The sequence below is a fragment of the Oxyura jamaicensis genome (assembly GCF_011077185.1).
Source record: "Oxyura jamaicensis isolate SHBP4307 breed ruddy duck chromosome 13 unlocalized genomic scaffold, BPBGC_Ojam_1.0 oxy13_random_OJ71177, whole genome shotgun sequence".
Lineage (NCBI taxonomy): Eukaryota > Metazoa > Chordata > Aves > Anseriformes > Anatidae > Oxyura > Oxyura jamaicensis.
Genome location: NW_023304313.1, coordinates 41,157 through 63,634, shown reverse-complemented (window position 1 = coordinate 63,634; position 22,478 = coordinate 41,157). Strand labels below are relative to the sequence as shown.

The following is a 22,478-nucleotide window of genomic DNA, read 5'->3' as shown; positions in this document are numbered from 1 at the left end:
GCCAATTGTTGTTTTATTGTTTGATTCATTCCTTCTACTTTTCCTGAGCTTTGTGGGTGCCACGGAGTGTGGTATTCCCACTGAATACCTAATGATTGACATAATAATTTTATTATTTTAGAAGTGAAGTTTGTGCCCTGATCAGAATCAATGTACTGGATTATCCCATATCTGGGTATTAGATGTTCTAATAAAATTTTTACCACCATTTGTGCTGTAGCTCATGCTACAGGATAAGCTTCAACCCATTGCGTTAAATGATCCACTATTACCAATAGATATTTTATCCTCCCTACCTTGGGCAATTCAGTGAAATCAACTTGTACTTTTTCGAAAGGTCTATAAGCTGTCTTTCTCCCCCCTGTGGATGCTTGTCGAAACACTTTTTTATTTATCTTCTGACAAGTTAAACAACCTTGTGTAATTTGCTTTGCTATTTCATATATCCCAATGCAACCAAATTGTTTAAGGAAATGATCACTTAACGCCTTTGTACCCCAATGGGTGTGTGCATGTAATCGTCCTAATATTTGTCTCGTGTAGGCTTTTGGCAATATATCTCATCCATCAGGCAGTGTCCATTTTCCTTGTTCTAACTTAGCCCCTATTCTCTCCAATTTTATTTGTTCCTCAGCGGTGAACTTTTTTTCCCCTTCTTCTTGTTTTTCTTCCTCCTGTATTACATGAATTTTAACAGCCTGAGTCCTCAAGGCCGCTTTCTGGGCTTCTTTGTCTGCTAAATTTCCCCTGATTCGATAATCTAATCCCTTTTGGTGTCCTCTCACATGTACTACTGCTATCTCCTTCGGTTCTCTTAATGCCCTTAAAATTTTCACTATTAATTCTTGATGTATGAGATTCCTCCCTTGAGTGTTAATTAAACCTCTTTCTTCCCATTTTTTTCCAAAAATTTGGACCACCCCATATGCATATTTTGAATCTGTAAATATAGTCCCGCTTTTTCCCTTTAATAGTTCCAGGGCCCTAAATAAGGCATACAGCTCACAAACCTGAGCCGACCATGATGGACTCAAAGGCCCTGATTCCACAGGTTCTAGGTCCTTATTAATTATTGCATATCCTGATTTTCTTTTTCCTTCCACTACTCAGAAGGAACCATCTACAAACAGTGCTTCCCCTTTCTCCATCTCAGTATCCCTTAAATCTGGCCTCACCTTAGTATGGGTCTCAATTACCTCTAAGCAGTTATGTTGTAATTTGTCAGGTGGTTCTCCAGACAAAAATTGTGCTGGACTCTGAGCAGAGGTTACCCTCAGTTCCAAGTCAGGGGAGTCAATTAATATTGCCTCATACTTTAGGATTTGGCGATCCGTTAACCATTTTTCTGCTTTCTGTTGTAAGACACTTCTGACATTGTGTGGAGTATACACCTTTAGAGGGGCGCTAAAGGTAATCTTCCTAACTTCCTCTATTAATAATGCTGTAGCAACTAAAGCTTGGAGACAAGCAGACCAGCCTCTGCTTACTGGATCAAGTAACTTAGAACAATACCCTACAGGTTTCTAAATCCCTGCCCAATCTTGAGTAAGAACTCCATATGCTGTCTGGTTTGATGTATTCACAAAGAGATAGAAAGGTTTTTCCAGATCTGGGAGGCTTAATACAGGTGCTTGTATTAATGCCATTTTTAATTCCTCAAATTTTTTATCATCTTCTGTGAACCACTTTAGTCGGTCATTAGTTAATTTCTCATATAGGAATTTGACCTTCTCACTATAGTTCTCAAGCCATGGTCTACAATATCCTAATAATCCTAATATTTGCCGAATTTCTTTTTTAGTTTGTGGGGGTCTTAAAGATAGAATACCAGATACCCTGTCAGGATCTAGCTTCTTTTTCCCTTCACTCAGCCAATGCCCTAAGTATTTTACTTCCTGCTCCACAAACTGTAATTTTGATCGAGATACCTTTAATCCCCTTTCCCCTAGGAAATTTAATAATTTAATAGTGGCCTCTCGGGTTTCTTCCTCAGTTTCTCCTGCCACTAATAGATCATCCACATATTGCAATAATTTTACTTCCTTGGGTAATGTGAAATCTTGTAAGATCTTCTCTTAAGTTTGTCCAAATAGATTTGGTGACTCTTTAAATCCCTGTGGCAGCACAGTCCATCTTAATTGTTGTTTTCGTCCTGTTTCAGGATCCTCCCATTCAAAGGCGAAATAATCTCTGGATCCCTCATCCAGAGGGCAGGCCCAAAAAGCATCTTTCAAATCTATTACACTATACCAAGTATGTCTGGGGGATATATGACTCAGTAAAGTATAGAGATTTGTCACCACAGGAAATTTAGTGATTGTTCTCTGATTAACAGCTCTTAGGTCCTGTACCATCCTGTAGGACCCATCCGATTTTTTTACAGGGAGGATGGGTGTATTATGAGGTGACATACATGGTTCTAAAGTTCCTCCCTCCAGAAGTCTGTCTACTACAGGTTTTAATCCTTTTTGACCCTTCATTAGTATAGGGTATTGTTTAACTCTGATTGGATGATGTGGATCTATTATTTGAACATTTATGGGGGCCATTTCTATTTTTCCAATTTCCCCTTCCTTATACCATACTGAAGGGTTAATGGCTTCCTCATCTTCTTGTGTTAAAGTGTACAATTTAATCTGCAATTTGTCTCCTTGGTTATGAATGCTCAAGTTTAATTTTAAAATCAAATCCCTTCCTAATAAATTGTGCTCTGCTTCAGGGAGCAACAGTAAATCATTAAAACAAATTTTCTTTTCTGTTTCTACTTCTATATCTTTTAAGACAGGTACTTTAAAAGGCTCTCCTTTTGCCCCTACTATTGATACATAACTTTTCCCTTTTTCTATTCCTCTTGGAAGTTGTTGGATAGTGGATTTTTCAGCCCCTGTGACCACTAAGAATAAAACTTCTTCTTTATGGGGACCAATTAATAGTTTTATCAAGGGCTCCGTTGATGTTGAAGTCCCCAGAAAATATAGCCCCTGACACCCCTATTCTTCTTTGAATATTTTCTCATCTTGTTCCCGCTTATGACAGTTCCTCTGAACATGCCCTTTCTTGTTACAGTAGTAACAGACGGGAATTGTGCTTTTCTCTTGATAAGGCTGTCCTCCGTGTGTTTTGTCTACTCCTTTTTCCCTTCTTTCTCTGGACAGGGTCTTATCTTTCTGACTTTCTCTTACTGCCGCTACAAAGATCTTGGCTTTTACTTTTTGTTTCTCCTCATCTCTCCTGACATACACTTTTCGTGCTTCCCTAAGTAATTCTTCTAATCCTCTTTCTGGCCAGTCTTCCAGTTTTTCTAATTTCCTTCTTATGTCCCCCCAGGATTTAGCTACAAATTGTGTTCTAAGGAGTCCGGTTCCAGCCACTGTATTTGGGTCAATTCCAGAATACATTTGTAGGCTTTTTTTTAATCTCTCCAACCATTCTGTTGGAGATTCATCTTTCCCTTGTTGTTCATTAAATGCTTTATGAATATTTTTTCCTCGGGGAACCGCTTCCCTTATTCCCTGTATGATTAATGTTCTGAAATCCCTCATATTCTGCCTTCCTTGTGGTTGTTGATGATCCCAGTGGGCATTCACATTTGTCCATTTCTACATCTCCCAGGAGTCCTGCCTGATTTTGTCTTTCCTAAATCCTCATTCCAGCTTGCCTAATCGTTCCCCTTTCCTCAGCAGTAAATAAGATCTCTAAAATGGACTGTAGTTCTTCCCAGGTATAAGTATTGGGACCTAGGAATTGGTCCGTTTTTTCAGCTACTCCGAGGGGGTCATCTAATAAGGTCCCCATTTCTCTCTTGAAGTTTCTTACATCTGTGGTATTTAATGGGACTGCCACAAACCCGATGACTCCCTGATTGCCTTCGAGGGGTACTTCTCGTAAGGGATATAAAGAAACTCCCTCAGATGCAGCAGTCTTACTCCTTGTACATGCAGCTGGAGGTCGGTCTAATTCCAGTGTTGTTGTTGGTGGAGGCAGGGGCAACGGTGGTACTAATGGAGATTCCACAGCCACTGGAGGGGGAGCCGCCGCCGGGGGTGGATTGTTAAGATATGGAGGTGGTGGGGGTGGTAAGTTATCTAATGGCTCCCATTCATCATCTTTTTCTTTTTCCTGTTTTTCTTCTTCTTCTTCAGACTTCTCATCTGCTCTTAGTGTAAATATTGAGGCTGGAAAAGGACATGAAGTCCTGATCCATAACTCTGCATAATCACTTTCCTCCTGACTAAAAGGTTTCTTTGAATTACCATATATATTTAAGGCCTGGCAAATCCAGTCTTCAAAGGATCCAAAAACAGGCCAGAATACATTTGGTCTTAGAGGTTCCTTTGGCCATTCTATCATACAATACTGGATCATTTTTAGTTTACTTTTTCCTTTTCTGGGGCCCCTATCGTTCCAATTTTTAATCATTGTCCCTAATGGACTTTCTGGTGGTATGTCTGGTAATTTGCTCCCTTTTCTCTGGTCCCGGGTCTTCAATTTTGCCTGACCCATCTAGGAATTTTACTGTGGCAATTCCTACAGCCCTTGGTTACCCAGTAAGAGTGTCTTGCAGGGGGTTTAGGACCTATCACCCACCCACAAATCCTATAGGAATCACTTCGGTCCTTCAGCGGCCAAGTCCCTCGCGGGACATTGGAACCGCAGTTAGAAGACCTCCGCACTCGCTTCAGAACTAGGTTCTGTCTCAGTCACACTCTTACACACACAGGCAACCGAATCCCACCCAACCGAACGGTATACACCTTAAATAATCATGACTCCGTCGTCTTCGTTCGGATCTTCGCACGCAGAATTACAGGCAAAATACAATGCTGCAGCTGGCAAGGGAGCTCATACAAAATCAAATTCTTTGCTTGCCTTTATTCAGGTTCAGGATGGTGTTAGTCCTGACCTGACTCGAACAGGAGCCACCAAATGGTGGGGTGCCCCTCCTAGATCAAGTCAGAATTCAGGAGCCAAGACCATCCCGGACGAGCCCCCAGTTGAGATAAATGATTAAGTCCCAAATAGGATTCTAATTAAAGTTTGTAATTTATTAAGCAAATAGAGGCAAGCAAACGGTGCTGGGTGCACCGGGAGTCTCTGCTCTACCCAAGACGCACACCTATTACATCAGGTGGCTGATTTTTATGCTCCTAGACTAATACATATTCATCACTATTCCTAGAAAAGGCAGGGTTATTATAATTAGTTTCTGGAATCTGAACCCTCTCCGGACATATGCCTATCAGTCTCTGGTGGTCTTTCTGGGGGTCTCTTGTGCTGAAGGCTCGTAGTCTTCCTCCTAGGTTTTGTCTTTCGGTTGTCCTTCAACTCCCCTTTCTCCTTATTTGGTGGATCCCTTTGCCAGACATCAGAGGCTTGGGCAGCGTCTCATGCAGAAGTCAGCAGTTTCCAAAAATCCTCCTTGGTCCTCTTATCTCCCAGACTCGAGTCTCAGTGTTCGTCCTTCAAACCCTCTATTTACACGAATTGCTGGACCCTTCCTTTGCATGATACAAGAACTATGTACACTAATCACTCTGTTTTTCTTAGATAGAAAGTTACATTTCATCATGCGGCCCTAGCATTGTTTCATACTGACACGAATCAAATGAACACATTTCACAATACTGACTAAATCACATGGACACTCAGTGACTAGTAGTACGGGACCAGACGTAGAACGTCTTCTACGCTTTACGGGTACCTTCCAAAACAACAGTATACCAACCAAACAAAATTCCAAAAATAATACCTTTGGAAAAGATGGTCCTTGTCTGTCCCCACGGTGAGCCAGCTGAGGTGAGGAGTCCCTCCGAGAATTTCCTGGGGCACGCCTAGAGAGTCCCACATCTCAGCGGCTCCCGCAGCTGGACAGTGTCCCATCTGGGTCGCCAAACTGACGCAGTGAAAACTCAATATCTGAAGTTATTAAGCAGGTATTCTTTATTACGGTGCTGAGTGTGTGGGGATCGATCTGCCTAACACACACCAAGGGTTACCGACAGTGTGCTTTTATTAGTGCCCTATATGCATATTCTTTTAATTTCCCGTAAGTCTCTTGCATATTCATCAGGTCTCCGAAGAATCATTAACATAGGTTCCCACCCCTATTTGCATGCGTCCTGGAGTCCTTGGGTGGTCATCCGGCATGCTCTGGTGGTCTTTTGATGAAGGTCAGAAGTCTTCCTCACTGCTAAACTTCTGACCTTTCCTTTCTTTGACAGACTTCAGCAGTCAAGCCAGTTCTTTCTGGTGCTATTATCTATGCATACAGTTTTTTACTCCCTTAACTTTTGGGGTCGTTAACATACAATTATGTTAGCTAAGACCTATGGAATCAACATCCTTTACATTGTTCCCTGTCTCACTAGAGTCAAAGAACTGAGCATGTAGTTCAAAGACAAAAGAGAAATTTTGATAGTGAAGGCTGAAAAAATAGTGATAACTGCATTGCTAGCCAGTGCTGGGAAGCACTGTCATGTTACAATTTCTTTGGGGAAATGAAGTGTCTCTGCTTGTAGTACTTCATTAAAAAAATCTATTTTTTGTCAACTTTAAATGATATTAAACACAAACAGGAAGAAACACATTGAAACAAATGAAATTTTTAAAGGTTTAAAAGTTTAAAAAATGAATAAGTCACCTTAGTTAATAGCAGTTCATTGAGTAAAATATTGAGTGGAAAAACTCTTACACTGCATTAGAGGTACTTATTAGCTGGGTAGCAGCTCTTTAAGTTGTCTTTAATACACTCAAGATTTCAGAGTAAAAAGCTATCAAGTGGTGGGGGGGGGGGGGCAGAAGAAACTGCCAAAAATAGAGAAATGCTCTTTCTGTCACTATTGCTTGTCATTGCTTTGTGTTGGGTTAAAGGGGACTTATCAGAGTCTGGAGTTTCATAGCCCTGTAAGGGCTTTCAATGAGACAGTCTCACGAAGTTGAAATTATTTAGTCCAATGTTTGCCAGTTTCAGAGCCCTGCTAAGAACTTTCACTAAGACAGTTTCACAAAATTGAACATATTTAATAAGGCAACAGATATAAGAGATTTGGAATTGCCGTTGATAAATACTCTTACTGGAATAGCGCTAATATATGATAACAGTGCTTGAAAAATGCTATCCTGAGTATTCCTTATCAAAGGGTGAAAGCACAGAGCTTACCAAGAAGGCATCCCTGTCTTGGTGAAGGAGAAGGAGCCTCAACTGCCTCTTGTAGGTTTCCAATTTCTTCTCCCTGCCCCGCCCCAGCTCTTCTTTTTTCCTCACTCTAACTTTCTTCCTAACACTAACTTCCTTTTTCTTTTTCTTTTTTCTTTTTTTTTTTCTTTCTTCTTTTTTTTTCCACTAATGTCTAACACTCTTTTCTATCCTAACCTCATCTGTTCCCTGCCCCTGGGGTGAAATTTAACATGATTTGGGTGAAGAGTCAAGTTCTATAGTCATATATGTTTAGCGTGTACTTCTTTAAGCTCATTATCATATTCAGGGGTGTGAACTTTAATATTCATTTTACGCATAATGAAGAAAAAGGTTTTACTTAGTCACTGTGGCCCTCAAGATTCTGTTCTTGCCACCACGTTGGCTGTCACCAATCACCTCCTTATTTTCCATGTGACTTAGGATAGTTTCCAGGAGGATCTGCTCCATCTGCTCTTGCCAGGCTCAGAGGTCGGACTGACTTGCCTGTAGTTCCTGGGTCTTCCTTTTTTCCATTTTTTAAAATGGGGGTTATGTTTCCCCTGTTCCAGTCAGTGGGAAAATTACCAGACTGTCACGACTTCTCAAATATGATGGACAGTGGCTTAGAAACTTAATCCACCAGTTCCCCCAGGATCCGTGGATGCACCTCATCAGGTCCCATGGACTTGTGCACCTTCAGGTTCCTTAGCTGGTCTTGAAACCGATCTTCTCCCACAGTGGGAGGTTCATCATTCTCCCAGTCCCTGCCGTTGCCTTCTGGGACTTGGGCAATGTGGTTACAGCTCTTGCTGGTGAAGACTGAGGCAAAAAAATCATTGAGTACCTCAGCCTTCTCTGTATTACAGGTAACCAGGTCTTCTGCTTCCTTCCAGAGAGGGCCCACAATTTCCCTGGTGCTCCTTTTATCACTGATGTACCCATAGAAGCCTTTCTTGTTGCCCTTGATGTACTGGCCAAAGGGCTAAAAAGGGCTAAAAATTCTAAAAGGGCTTTGGCTTTCCTAACCTGATCCCTGGCTGTTTGGACAATTTCTTCGTATTCCTCACAGGCTATCTGTCCTTGCCTCCACTCTCTGTAGGCCTCCTGTTTCTGCTTGACTTTGACCTGGAGTTCTTTGTTCATCTTTGTTCACCTGGTGTTTTTGCCTGACTTCCTCTTTGTTGGGATGCATTGCTCTGGAGCTTGGAGGAGGTGATTCTTGAATATTAACCAGCTTTCTTGTGCCCGTCTTCCCCCCAGCGTTTTGTCCCACAGGACTCTACCAAGCAGATTCCTGAAGAGGCCAAAGTCTACTCTCCTGAAATCCAGGGTAGTAAGCTTGCTGTACTTTGTCCTCCTTGCCCTCAGGATCCTAAACTGCACCATTTCATGGTCACTGCAGCCAAGGCTGCCCTTGTGTTTCACACTCCCCACCAGCCCCTCCTTGATGGTGAGAATGAGGTCCAGCATAGCGCCTCTCCTCATTGGCTCCTCTATCCCTTGGAGAAGGAAGTTGTCATCAGTGCATTCCAGGAACCTCCTGGATGGCCAGTGCCCTGCTGTGCTGTCCCTCCAACAGATATCGGTGTGGTTACAGACCCCTATGAAAACCAGGGCTTGTGAATCTGAGTCTGCTCCTGTCTGTCTATAGAGGGCCTCATCTGCTTGGTCTTCTTGATCAGGTGGCCTGTAGCAGACCCCAACTATAATGTCATTTGCCCCTTCCCTCCCTTTAATCCTGACCCATAAGCTCTCTGTCAGCTCCTCATCCATCCCCAGGCAGAGCTCCATGCACTCCAGCGGCTCATTGACATAGAGGGTGACACTCCCTCCTCATCTCTTGTGCCTGTCCTTCCTAAAGAGCCTGTGTTCTTCCATTCCAACAGTGCAGTCATGGGAGACATTACACAATGTCTCTGTAATGCCAATGAGGTCATAGCCCTGTAGGCATGCGTACATCTCTAACTCCCCTTGTTTATTCCCCATGTGTGAGCATAGAGACATTTAAGTTGGGCCCCTGATGAAGCTGACTTACTGGCTGGAGTGTCTGGAATTCCTTTGTACTGCTTTTCAGGTGCTCTCCTGCTGACCCGTGACTCTTCTCCAGGCTCTGGGCATCTATCGCTGACACTAGCCTCAAACTGGGAGGAGAGGGATGGATTGAGGTTCCCCTCCCCCGGCAACTCCCATTTAGAGCCCTCTTCACCAGCTTGGCAAGCCTATGACCAAAGATGCTTTTCCCCTTCTCTGACAGGTGGACCCCATCAGCCCCCAGGAGACCATGTTTCTCAAAGCGATTCCCATGGTCATAGAATCATAGAATCATCGAATCATAGAATTGTTAAGGTTACAAAAGACCTCCAAGATCATCTAGTCCAACTGATCCCTACCACAAATATCACTCAGTAAGCCATGTCACTAAGCACCACGTCCAACCTTTTCTAAAACACCCCCAGGGATGGTGACTCCACCACCTCCCTGGGCAACCCCTCCCAATGCCTAACTACTCTTGCTGAGAAGAAATGTCTCCTAAATTCCAACCTGAACCTCCCCTAGTGCAAATTGAGGGCATTCCCTCTTGTCTTATCACTAGTTATCTGTGTGAAGAGGCTGACCCCCAGCTCCCCACAACTTCCTTTCAGGTAGTTGTAGAGAGCAATAAGTTCTCCCCTCAGCCTTCTCTTCTCCAGACTAAACAACTCCAGTTTCCTCAACCACTCCTCATTATACCTGTGTTCCAGACCCTTCAGCAGCTTCTCTGGACATGCTCCAGGGCCTCAATGTCTTTCTTGAAGTGAGAGGACCAGAAGTGGGCCCAGAAGTGAACACAGTACTCAAGGTATGGCCTCACCAGAGCTGAGTACAGGAGGATGATCACGTCCTTGGTCCTGCTGGCTACACTATTCCTGATACTAGCCAGGATGCCATTGGCCTTCTTGGCCACCTGGGCACGCTGCTGGCTCACGTTCAGGTGAGCATTGACCAACACCCCCAGATCCTTTTCCTCTGCACAGCTTTCCAGCCACTCTGCCCTGAGCCCATAGCATCGCATGGGGTTGAGGTGGCCAAAGCGCAGGACCCAGCACTTACCCATGTTGAACCTCATCCCATTGGCCTCTGTCCAGGAATCCAACCTTCCCAGATCCCTCTGCAGGGCCTTCCTACTCTCCGGCAGACTGATACTTCCCCCAACTTGGTGTCGTCTGCCAACTTCCTGAGGGTGCACTCAATTCCCTTGTCCAACTCATCATTAAAGACACTAAAGAGGATGGGCCCCAACACTGACCCCGGGGGAACACCACTCATGATGGATCGCCAGCTAGATTTCACTCCATTCACCACCAGTCTCTGGGCCTGGCCATCCAGTCAGGTTTTAACCCAGCAAAAAGTGTACCTGTCCAAGCCATGTGCTGCCAGCTTCTCCAGGAGAATACTGTGGGAGACCGTGTCAAAGGCTTTGCTGAATTCTAGGTAGACTACGTCAACAGCCTTTCCCTCATCCACCAGGCGGGTTACCCGGTCATAGAAGGAGATGAAATTGGTCAGGCAGGACTTGCCTTTTATGAACCCATCCTGGCTGGTCCAGATCCCCTGGTCTAAGTAGCTGAACCCCTGTCTGAAACACCAACCATCCTGGAACCATCCATTAATTTGCCAGATTTGACTGGCCCTTTCAATCCCCTTCCCTTTTACAAGCAGGACTGATAAAGATAACATCTGCACTCCCAATTCCTTTACTGCTGCTCCCAGAGCTCTGTAATCCCTCTTGATACTCCTCAAACTGCTGTTGGCTGCATCACTGGTGCCCACATGAAACAGCAGCAGTGGATAATATTCATTAGGCTGTACAAGGCTTGTCAGTCTCTTGATGACATCCCTGATACAAACCCCAGGTAAGCAGCAGACTTCCCCTCAAGAGCAGATCGGGTCAGCAGATGGATGCCTCTGTACCTTTCAGAAGAGAGTCTCCTACTACTATCACCTATCACCTTTTCTTAGGTGGACTAGATGTTACATGGGGAGCAGACCAGGCTGTCTTATTCAGGTCCACCCTCCCTTCAACGTGTCTTTCCTTTTCAGTCCACAGAGGGGTGAAGCAATTCTGTAAGGAACCCAGGCTTTGGGGTAAGACTCTTCCTCCTGCTGGTTCTTGTTGTTGCCAGCTTCCACTCCCCTGTATTGGCCCCCTTCCCTTCCCTTCTGTGAGTGCCAGTAAGGGAGTTTCGGGCTGTTTGGTCATGGGGTGTGGGTCCCCTGAAGACTGTACTAGGATCCAGCTATCTTACTCCTCTTCAGCCACCCTGATGCTAAGCAGCCTTCTCACTGCCTTCTGCAGTTTGTGAAATTCGTCCAGTTCGTGCAGGAGGTCCTCCACCTGGGCACACTTTTTTTCAGGCAGGTCTGCCACCTGTCCCTGCCCCAGGGGAAAGATTAGTCACTTCCAGAAGTCAGAAGTCTGCACTGCAGCCTCACCCCTCAGTAGCTGCGTCTGGGTGGAGGCATCAGCCACCACTGGAGAAGACAGAACAGACCATGCAACCAGAGCCGCAGCCTTTGCCCTGAGAAAAGTGCCCACTATTCTGCCTTGAGGATCGGGAAAGATAGAAAAGATGTGCGCCCTTGGCCTGTGGAGATCTGGGTGTGGGGTTAAGTTGTACTATGCGCCTCCTGCTCGGATAGTGGAATGGCACTTCCTCAAAGGAGTGCCTTCCCACGCAAATTGCCATGCAAACTGCCACGCCACGCCCTGACTGATGCGCCATGCCCTGTTTGTCCACTCAAGCTCCCTATGGGTTGCTTATGGAGGAGTGGGGGGTGATGGATATTACTGCTGGCCCTACCCACAACTCGTAGGCTGCTTTCTCACAAACTGCAAGCCCCTAGCAGGACTCTGTACTCCCCTGGAGCTTCCTTAGCTCTGGAAATCCCCCTGTATGCCACGATCCTCCGCTCTGCTGCAGAATGCGCCCACCCAGAGCTGATTGCTTTGGCGAACATTAAAAGAACCAGCAGGTGGATCAGGCTGCTAAGACTGAAGTGGCATGGGTGGATCTGGACTGGCAACATAAGGGTGAGTTATTTAGAGCTTGGTGGGTGATGACACCGCAGGCCATCAAGGAAGAGATGCAACATATAGATGGTCTCATGATCAAGGGGTGGAGCTGACCATGGACACTATTGCACAGGTGTGGTGGTTTTAATCAGCTGTACAGCTGAGCTCCACCACAACCAATGTCTCACGCCCCCTCCACAAAGGGAAAGGGGGAGAAAATAAGGTGAAAAGGGCTCAAGGGTTGAGATAAGCTCAACAGGGATATCACTCAACAATTACCATGATGGGCAAAACAGACTCGGTGTAGTGAGATTAGAGAAATGTATTGCCTATTTCTAACAAGCTAGAGCAGTGAGAAACAAAGAAAAACTAAAAACACCTTCCCCCAACCACCCTCTTCCACCTCCTCCCCCCAAGCGGCACAGGGGAACAGGGGAATGGGAGTTGTGGTCAGTCTTCACATTCAAAGATATCAAAGAGGCCTTAAAATCTGCTCCTGCACTGGGACTCACAGATTACCCCAAACCGTTTGATTTTTTTGATTTGGGTAAAACAAATTTGGCACTGGGGAGATTAATATAATTTATTGCCTATTACTAACAGACTAGAGCAGTGAGAAACTAAAAGCAAACTAAGAAAACCTTTCCCCTCCATCTACCCTCTTCTATGTCCTCCCCCTGAGTGGCACAAGGGAACGAGGAATGTGTGTTGCAGTCAATCCATACCGCTTCATCTCCGCCTCTCCTTCACCTCCACTCTCTTCCTCTGCTCCAGCATGGGGTCCCTCCCATGGGATGCAGTCCTTCCCAAACTGATCCTGCGTGGGCTTCCCACAGGCAGCAGCTCTTCAAGAACTGCTCCAAATATGGGTCCATACCACAGGGTCCATCCATCAAGAGCAAACTGCTCCAACATAGGTCCCCCACGGGTGGCAGCTCCTGCCAGGTCACCTGTTCCTGTGTGGGCTCCTCTCCACGCGCTACAGGTCTGGCCTGGAGTCTGCTCCAGCAGGGGTTCTTCATAGGTCGCAGCTTCCTTCAGGTCAGATCCACCTGATCCACAGGGTGCTCCTCCATGTGCTGCAGTGTGGAGATCTGCTCTGCCGTGGTACTCTATAGGCTGCAGGGGGACAACCTGCTCCACCATGGTCCTCTTCACAGGCCACAAGGGAACTGAAGCTCCGACACCTGGAGCACCTCCTCCCCCTCCTTCTTCACTGACCTTGGCGTCTGCAAGGCTGTTTCTCACTCCTCGCTCTCCCAGCTACTGCTGAGCAGCAGGTTTTTCCCCTTTCTAAAATATGCTCTCATAGAGTGTGGTGGTTTTACCTTGCTGGGCATCTGAACTCTACCACAATCACTCTCTCACTCCCCCTCCTCAGAAGAAGAGGGGGAAAAGAAAGTATGGTGGAAAGAAAAAAAAAGACTCACAGGTTGAGATAAGGATAATTTAATTAAAGGGAAAAGGACTAGGGGGAAAAAACAAGTAAAAGCCACAAGGAAGCACAGAGAGAGAAAAAATAAATTATTCTCTACTTTCCATCAATGAGTGATGTTCTGCCATGTCCCGGGAAGCAGGGCCTCAGTATGCATAGTGGTAGTTTGGGAGGACAGACATCTTCATAACAAGAGCCCCCCTTTCTCCTTCCCCTTTCCCACATTTATTGCTGAGTGTGACATTATATGTTATGGAATATCCCTTTGGTTGGTTTAGGTCAGCTGCCCCCTCTCCACCTCTTGCCCACCCCTAGCCTTCTGGCTCTTGGCCCGGGGGGGGGGGGGGGGGGGGGTGTAGTTGGAGGTAGTCTTGATGCTGTGCCACTATTGCTCAGCAGTAGACAAAACATTGGTGTGATACCAATGCTGTTCTAGCTACAGGTGCAGAGCACAGCACTGTATGGGCCGCTGTGGAGAAAGTTAACTCCATCCTAGCCAGACCCAGTACACAGAGGCTCAAACAACATCACTTATTGGCTCAGCTCTGGGCAGCGGCAGGTCACTTTGAAGCCGGCTAAAACTGGCCCTTATCTAACATGGGGCAGCTTCTGGACTCTTCTCACAGAAGCCACCCCTGCAGCCCTCCTCTACCAAAAACTTGCTGTGTAACCCCAATAAAACAGGTTATCCATGGCTGTGAAACAAGTGCTGCAATCAAGCAAGCCATTACAGTTAATGGCTCTCTGGTATGGAGGATGATGGCAGAAATATAATTATGGGGAGGCCTAGCAGATTGATTATATCACACTACCACCAACCTGCCACAGCAAGCGCTATGTGCTTACATTGGTGGAAGCAACCACTGGATGACTGGATGGCTGGAAACATATCCTGTGCCCCATGCCACTGCCCGGAACACTATCCCGGGCCTTGAAAAGCAAGCCTTATGGCAACAGAAAGAATGTAGTCAGACAATGTGTCTCCTTTACAAAATAACCTCAAAGACACCTGAGCCAAAGAGAATGGCATTGCGTGGGTATATCATGCCCCCTACATACTGTAGAAGGGGACAAAGTCCCTGTAGTGCATGTAAAAAACATGCTGCAGAAGAGTCTGCTTTTCCTTCATCAGGCAAAGGCAAAACCTTTTCTAAGACTGCTTTTGCTCAAGGACTTGGGTGCACTTGGTGGGTAATGCAAAAGAATGGGCAAATACGATGTGTACCTCAAGGGGATTTGATTTGGGGAGAGAATAGTACATGATTTGAATTGTATGATGTTAATTGCTATATAATACTGTATGTCATCACTACTATGATTGCTAGATGTAGTTCAGTAAGAGTCACCCAGATTATTGAAAAATAATTTTGATGGAACTGAACAAAGTGCAGAGGTGATAGAACTAGACAAGCACAGCAGTGATGCAACTAGAGCTGGTCTCAGCATGCAACAATCCAACACCACACACCATTTCTGCTGCTCTGAAGGACTGTTATGAAAGATGGAGACCAACATCATGGACTAAATGAACTCAACGGGCATTTTAGAGGGAAGGCCCATAGACTAAGGGAATGATATCTGTGTGTATGTATCAAAAGGTAAGAGAGGTGATGATTAATAGATGTAATAGATGCATGGGCTGTAAAATTATGGGACCTGAGCATGATGTAGATGGTATAGAATAAGGCATGGATATTGTCCTGGATTCAGCTGAGATAGAATTAATTTTCTTCAGAGTGGCTCATTTGTACCATGTCTTAGAAACTTATATCCTTATGTTCCTGTTTCAGTTCACACTCTGTCTTTAACTCAGTTTTGACTGAGGCTACACCTTGCCATTCACTTTATTCAAACCTTTTGATCTTCAACCAAGGGTAAAGTTGTACAGTATCATCACCTTGCAATATTTCTTCTTAAATGTAGTGGTCTTGAAATCAGCAGACAAAATTCTGGTAGTCCCTCAGGAAACCTTGATTATACCCAGACACAGAATTTATGTGTCTGCAAGCATTTATTTACTTTTTTCCCCCCCTTCATAGTTTTCTAGCTCTGCAGAACTTATTTCACCATCATTTAATAAAAGATGTTGAAGGGGAATTATGTGACCATCGCATATCAGTGATTCATGAGTCAGGAAATAAGCTTGCTGTTGGAAAACCTGGTGAGTTTATACATAAGGTGGCAGACTGCCCAGAGGTGCTGCCAGCAATGAGAGAAAAACAGTGCCTGGTAAAATTATGGAGAATATTATTCTGGGAGTTATTGAAAAACACCTAAAGGACGACAGTCATTGGTCAGAGCCAACATGGGTTCACTAGGGGAAGGTCATGTCTAACAAACTTAATTTCTTTCTATGACAAGATCACCCAGCTAGTTGACCAAAGGAAGCCAAGTCAATGTAATCCTTCTGGATTTCAGTAAAGCTTTCAATACTATCTCTCACAGTGTCCTTCTGGACAAAATGACCAGAATACAGTTAGATAAAAACATAATGAGATAGGTGAACAATTGGCTGATGGGTTGGGCCCAGAGATTTCTTGTAAATGGGGTTACATCAGGCTGGTGACCTGTCACTAGTGGGGTTCCCCAGGGCTCAATTTTAGGACCAGTCCTCTTCAATGTTTTCATAAACGATTTGGATGAAGGACTTGAAGGTTTTTTGAGCAAGTTTGTGGATGATACCAAATTGGGTGTAGCTGTTGACTCCATCGAGGGTGTTGAGGCCTTGCAGAGAGATCTGGACAAATTAGAGAGCTGGGCAATTGCCAACAATATGAAGTTTAACAAGAGCTGTAGCAAGGTGGGGATTGGTCAATTCTCCCACGTGCTTGGTGACAGGACGAGGGGGAATGGGCTAAAGTTGCGCCAGGGGAGGTTTAGGTTGGATATTAGGAAGAACTTCTTTCCTGAACGGGTTGTTAGTCACTGGAATAGGCTGCCCAGGGAAGTGGTTGAGTCACCATCAATAGAGGTCTTTAAAAGATGTTTAGATGTAGAGCTTAGGGATATGGTTTAGTGAAGGACTTGTTAGTGTTAGGTCAGAAGTTGGACTCGGTGATCTTGGAGGTCTCTTCCAACCTAGATGATTCTGTGATTCTGTGAAGAGCAAGTGCCATATTCTGTACCTGGGAAGGCACAACCCTGCGTGGGGGTGGGGTTGCCCTTTATGTGAGGGAGCAATTAGAGTGTACCTAGCTCCACCTGGGGGAAGGTGAAGGACAAGTGGAGAGCTTGTGGGTGAGAATTAAGGGGTGGGCTGGTATGGGGGACACGGTGGTGGGGGTCTACTACAGGTCACCAGATCAGGGCGAGGAGGTCGATGAGGCCTTCTACAAGCAGCTGCTAGTAGCCTCACGATCACGAGCGCTGGTCCTCATGGGGGACTTCAATTACCCAGACATCTGCTGGGTAAGCAACTCGGCCAGGCACGTGCAGTCCAAACGGTTCCTACAATGCGTTGAGGACAATTTTCTGACGCAGGTGGTAGAGGAGCTGATGAGGCAGGGGGTGCTCCTGGACCTTGTCCTTACCAACAGGGATGGCCTTGTTAGGGATGTGAAGGTTGGGGGCAGCCTGGGATACAGCGACAATGAGATGGTGGAGTTCCAGATGGAACTAGGCAGAGGAAGTAAGGCTAAAAGCAGGATTGCTACCCTGGACTTTCGAAAAGCCAACTTTGACCTCTTCCGGGACCTGCTGGGGAGTATATCATGGGCTAGGTTGCTAGAAGGCAAGGGTGCTTGTGAGAGCTGGGCTACATTTAAGCAGCACTTCTTCCAAGCTCAGGATCGGTGCATCCTGAAGAATAGGAAATCGGGGAAGGGGGGCAGGAAACCTGTGTGGATGAGCAAGGAGCTCATCAATAGGATCAAAAGGAAGAGGAAGGTCTATGAAATGTGGAAAAAGGGCCTGTCCTCTTGGGAGGAGTATAGACATGTTGTCAGGGCCTGCAGGGACGCAACAAGGATGGCTAAAGCCCACCTAGAGATGAGGCTTGCCAAAGAGATAAAGGATAATAAGAAGGGTTTTTTCAAGTATGTAAACAGCAAGAGGAAGACTAGGGATAATGTGGGTCTCTTGCTGAACGAGGGGGGGGTACTGGTCACAGAAGACGTCGAGAAGGCAGAGGTACTGAATGCTTTCTTTGCTTCAGTCTTTGCTTCAAGGACACTCCCCCGGGACTCCTCGCTCCTGGCAAGAGGACAAAGGGTCTGGGAAATGGAGTGCTCCCCCCTGGTGGACGTGAGAGTGGTTCGGGAGCATCTGAGTGGGCTCAATGCACACAAATCCATGGGTCCCGATGGGATGCATCCGTGTGTGCTAAGGGAGCTGGCAGATGTGATCGCCGAACCACTCTCTATCATCTTTGAAAGGTCCTGGAGAACGGGTGAGGTGCCTGAAGACTGGAGGATAGCCAATGTCACTCTGGTTTTCAAGAAGGGCAGGAAGGAGGATCTGGGAAAACTACAGGCCAGTCAGTCTCACCTCTGTCCCTGGAAAGGTGTTGGAGCAGCTTGTTCTGGATGCCATCTCTAAGCAATTGGAAGAGAAGAAGGTTATGAGGAGTAGTCAGCATGGATTCACCAAGGGGAAGTCGTGCTCGACCAACCTCGTTGCCTTCTATGATGGCATCACCAGCTGGGTAGATGGGGGGAGAGCGGTGGATGTCATCTACCTTGACTTTAGCAAGGCTTTCGATACTGTCTCCCATGACATCCTGCTAGCAAAGCTGAGAAAGCGTGGGATAGATGAGTGGACGGTGAGGTGGGTTGAGAACTGGGTGACTGGCCGAGCTCAGAGGGTGGTGATCGGCGGCACAGAGTCTGGCTGGAGGACTGTGACTAGCGGTGTTCCCCAGGGGTCGGTGCTGGGTCCGGTCTTGTTCAATATCTTCATCGATGACCTTGATGAGGGAATAGTGTCTGCCCTCAGCAAGTACACTGATGACACAAAGCTGACACGCCAGAAGGCTGTGCTGCCATTCAGCGAGACCTGGACCGGCTGGAGAGATGGGCAGGAAGAAACCAAAAGAGATTTAATAAGAGCAAGTGTAGAGTCCTGCACCTGGGAAGGAACAACCGGAAGTATCAGTACAGGCTGGAGGACGACCTGCTGGAGAGGAGTTCTGCGGAGAAGGACCTGGGGGTCCTGGTGGATGACGGGTTGACCATGAGCCAGCAGTGTGCCCTGGTGGCCAAGAGGGCTAATGGGATCCTGGCATGCATTAAAAGGAGCGTGGCCAGCAGGTCAAGGGAGGTGATCCTCCCCCTCTACTCTGCCCTGGTCAGGCCTCACCTGGAGTACTGTGTCCAGTTCTGGGCTCCCCGGTACAAAAAAAGACAGGGATCTCCTGGAAAGAGTCCAGCGGAGGGCCACAAAGATGATACGAGGCCTGGAGCATCTTCCTTATGAAGAAAGGCTGAGACACCTGGGTCTGTTCAGCCTGGTGAAGAGAAGACTGAAAGGGGATCTTATCAATGTGTACAAATATCTGAGGGGTGGGAGACAGAAGGATGTAGCTAACCTCTTCTCAGTGGTTTGTGGGGATAGGACAAGGGGTAATGGCCGCAAAGTAGAACACAGGAAGTTCCGCACCGACATGTGAAAGAACTTTTTCATGGTGAGGGTGATGGAGCACTGGAACAGGCTGCCTAGAGAGGTTGTGGAGTCTCCTTCTCTGGAGATATTCAAGGCCCGTCTGGAGGCCTACCTGGGCAGCCTGCTCTGAGGAACCTGCTTTGGCAGAGGGGTTGGACCTGATGATCTTTCGAGGTCCCTTCCAACCCCTACAGTTCTGTGATTCTGTAACCCTGGTTATACATACAGACTGGGGGATGAGATGCTGGAGAGCAGCCCCGCTGAAAGGGATCTGGGGGTTTTGGTTGACAGCAAGCTGAACATGAGCCAGCAGTATGCCTTGGTGGCCGAGAGGGCCAACCGCCTGTTGTGATTGAGAAGGGAAGTGACTGTCTTGCTCTACTCTGCTGGTGCAGCCTCAGCTTGAGTACTGTGTACAGTTTTGGGCGCCACAGTATAAGAAAGACATAAGGCTCTTAGTGTCAAAAGGAGGGCTAAAAAGATGGTATAGGGTCTAGAGGGTAAGACATATGAGGGGGAGCAGAGAGGCAGGCATTGATCTCTTCTCTCTGGTGACCAGCAATAGGACCTGAGGGAATGTCTGGAAGCTGTGAGATAGGAGAGGTTCAGGTTGGATATCAGGGAAAGGTTCTTCACTGAGAGGATGGTTGGGCAGCGGAACAGGCTCCCCAGGGAAATGGTCATGGCACCAAGCCTGCTGGAGTTCAAGAAGCATTTGGACAACACTCTCAGACACATGATCTGTTTTTTTTTTGTTTTAGTTTGTATTTTTTTGGGTGGTCCTTTGGGAACTCAGGAGTTGGACTTGATGATCCTTGTGGGTCCCTTCCAACTTGGATATTCTAGGATTCTATGAAAATGTAGAAGTAGAAGCAAGTTCTTTTATGGTTTGATTACAACTACAGCAGACAGAATTACAGTAAAACACATCAGACAGCCAGCTGCATGTATCTATATTCTTGTCTGAAACAGAAATAAATAAACTTGATCTAGCAAAGATATTGTTGAATTTATAATCATCTAGTGCAAATAGTGACAAACCAGCATTAGTCCTGTGTTTAATTAAAGGAACTTTATGCTGCTGAAAGTCAAGATGACTTATTAAATACAATAACAATGAAGATGTGATAGAGTTGGGATCTTCTTTCAGATGCGTAATCTTCAGGAGCTGTTTTCTACTTGTACTGAAAAAATTAGTTGTTCAGCAGAGATTTAAGTCAAATCTTCCTGGTGTAGCCTCCCTGGTATGAGAAGGAATTATTTAGAACAACTGATTGCTTAACAATAAATATAAAAATTTGATATGATGGATTGTTAGGAGAGATGAGGTGATTATGTGACCTTCATGGAGATGGAGCTTGGATGCAATATCTACATGTGGAGCTGTTCCAGATGGGCTCTTCTCATTGAGTTTGATACATGGATAGCCTTATTCTGAAATCACCATTCTGGTTTAACTTAATTATCCTTGAACAGAGGAATTGCTACACTTGAGATTCGTACCTTACCTTAATCTGAATTGATTTTTCAGTGTTGGACAAGGCTTTTGAAATATTTGCAAAGACTGTTTACTCAACAGTACATAGTCTTACAAAAGTTTTGTTTAGTTTTGTTCTTCAATTTAAGTTAAATTCAACCAATAGAAGTATACTGAATATATGGATTTTTCTTAGCATACAAGTAAATCTCCCCCTGGGTGGAAACAGGAATTATTACTAGCTGCAGTGAGGATCAAGTTACAAGAATCTACTTTAAAATAGTTATTTTAAAATGCAGAAGAAGGTTATTTCTCAGTAGCAAGCTACTTTGAGGCATTAGGCATCCACATAATTTGCTAATGTTTATTGAAAAAGGTCTTTAGCTGCCACACTTTAAGAAGTTATAGTGCCCATACTTAGTGATATCATGAGATGTAAATGATGCATGTGACTGTATCTGAGTGCCTGAAGTTCAAGTTTATGATTATGGTGAAGCAGAATCGTGATTTGTGGCTGTTAATTTTCAGTGATGTTTTTGCAACTGAATGGCAAGTCAGTTTTTCCCAGTATACTGGGAAAAAAAGAATGACCTTCCAAAAACTGAGTCTGACACATGTAGTTGTCCCTCATTAGCATGTGTGAAGCAGTTGGCCAAGGCTGTCCTGATACAGTGCTATTAAAATTCACCAAGTTACATAAGGAATGTATTTGTTCATGAAAATATTATTTTTTTCATTCAAATTTTATTCTCTTCTTCTCCTTGTTCCTTTTCCCATGTTTTCTTTATTCATTAGGCCTTCTCTCTAATCGCTTCTTGTGCCTCCTTTTTTCCCTTTTGCTCTTTGTAACTTGATAATATTTCAACAGTCCTGGGAGACTGGTGCAAAATATGTTTTAAATTAGGCAAGGTAAACTGCATGTTCTCAGAGAAATATAGAAACACATGGTAACTCCCATTATTGATGTGCTTCTCTTCTTCATTCTAGGTGCGTTTAATGATTACAGATGCTGCAAGACACAAACTCCTTGTACTAAGTGGACAGTGCTTTGAAAACACAGGAGAACTCATTCTTCAGTCAGGGTCCTTTTCCTTCCAAAACTTCATTGAGATCTTCATGGATCAAGAGGTGTGTTCAGAAAAGCATCTTCCATACATTGTTATGTGATGGCACAAGTTTCTAGAAGACTAAAAACGGCTCTCTGTTAAGTTAGAGTTAGCACTGATAGCTTGATGCTGATGCTCTTTACTCTTTAATAGAGGATTTCTTTCAAAACATATTTAATTTACTTTAGCTTTGATGTAAATTGCTTAACAAAAGAACTACATTTTAATTTGGGGAATTAAAATTGTGACTTTGAGAAACAGAAAACCAAGGAACCTTTTGACAATGGAAGGAGATATCTTTGTGTTTAAAGTATACTTTTTTTTTAATCTAAGGTGCACTAACAAAGTCAAGCAAGATGTCACACTTAATTTGGCTGCTCTGCAAAGCATATAGTTAAATAAACTATATTGCTGCATCCCTAGGATTTTAGTTTCCAAAATTAATTAGGAGAATTTCAGTGGAGTGAAACTTGAAAGTTTGGCACTGAAAAAACAAAGTTTGCATGAGCTCCAGTGTGACCTTATTGCATCTATTTGTTCCTATTCTCAAAGCCTCTTTGTTCAGCATGTGTTTGTAGAGTTGGGGAAAGAATTGGATTCCTGCTCTCTGAAATGCATCTGACCCCTAAAAG

At 45.1% G+C, this 22,478-nt stretch overlaps 1 protein-coding gene across 1 annotated transcript in view; it reads left to right on the top strand.

Annotated features, from left to right (window-relative positions):
• The first annotated feature begins 3,907 nt into the window (after positions 1–3,907).
• Positions 3,908–22,478, top strand: part of LOC118157870 (microtubule-associated protein 1B-like) — a 34,684-nt gene continuing 16,113 nt past the window's right edge. Inside the window, exons 1-4 of the mRNA XM_035312368.1 lie at positions 3,908–3,921; positions 5,654–5,658; positions 5,792–5,796; positions 21,728–21,868. Of these exons, the coding sequence (XP_035168259.1) occupies positions 21,737–21,868 (132 nt within the window). The 5' untranslated portion in view covers positions 3,908–3,921; positions 5,654–5,658; positions 5,792–5,796; positions 21,728–21,736. The remainder of the gene's footprint in view (positions 3,922–5,653; positions 5,659–5,791; positions 5,797–21,727; positions 21,869–22,478) is intronic.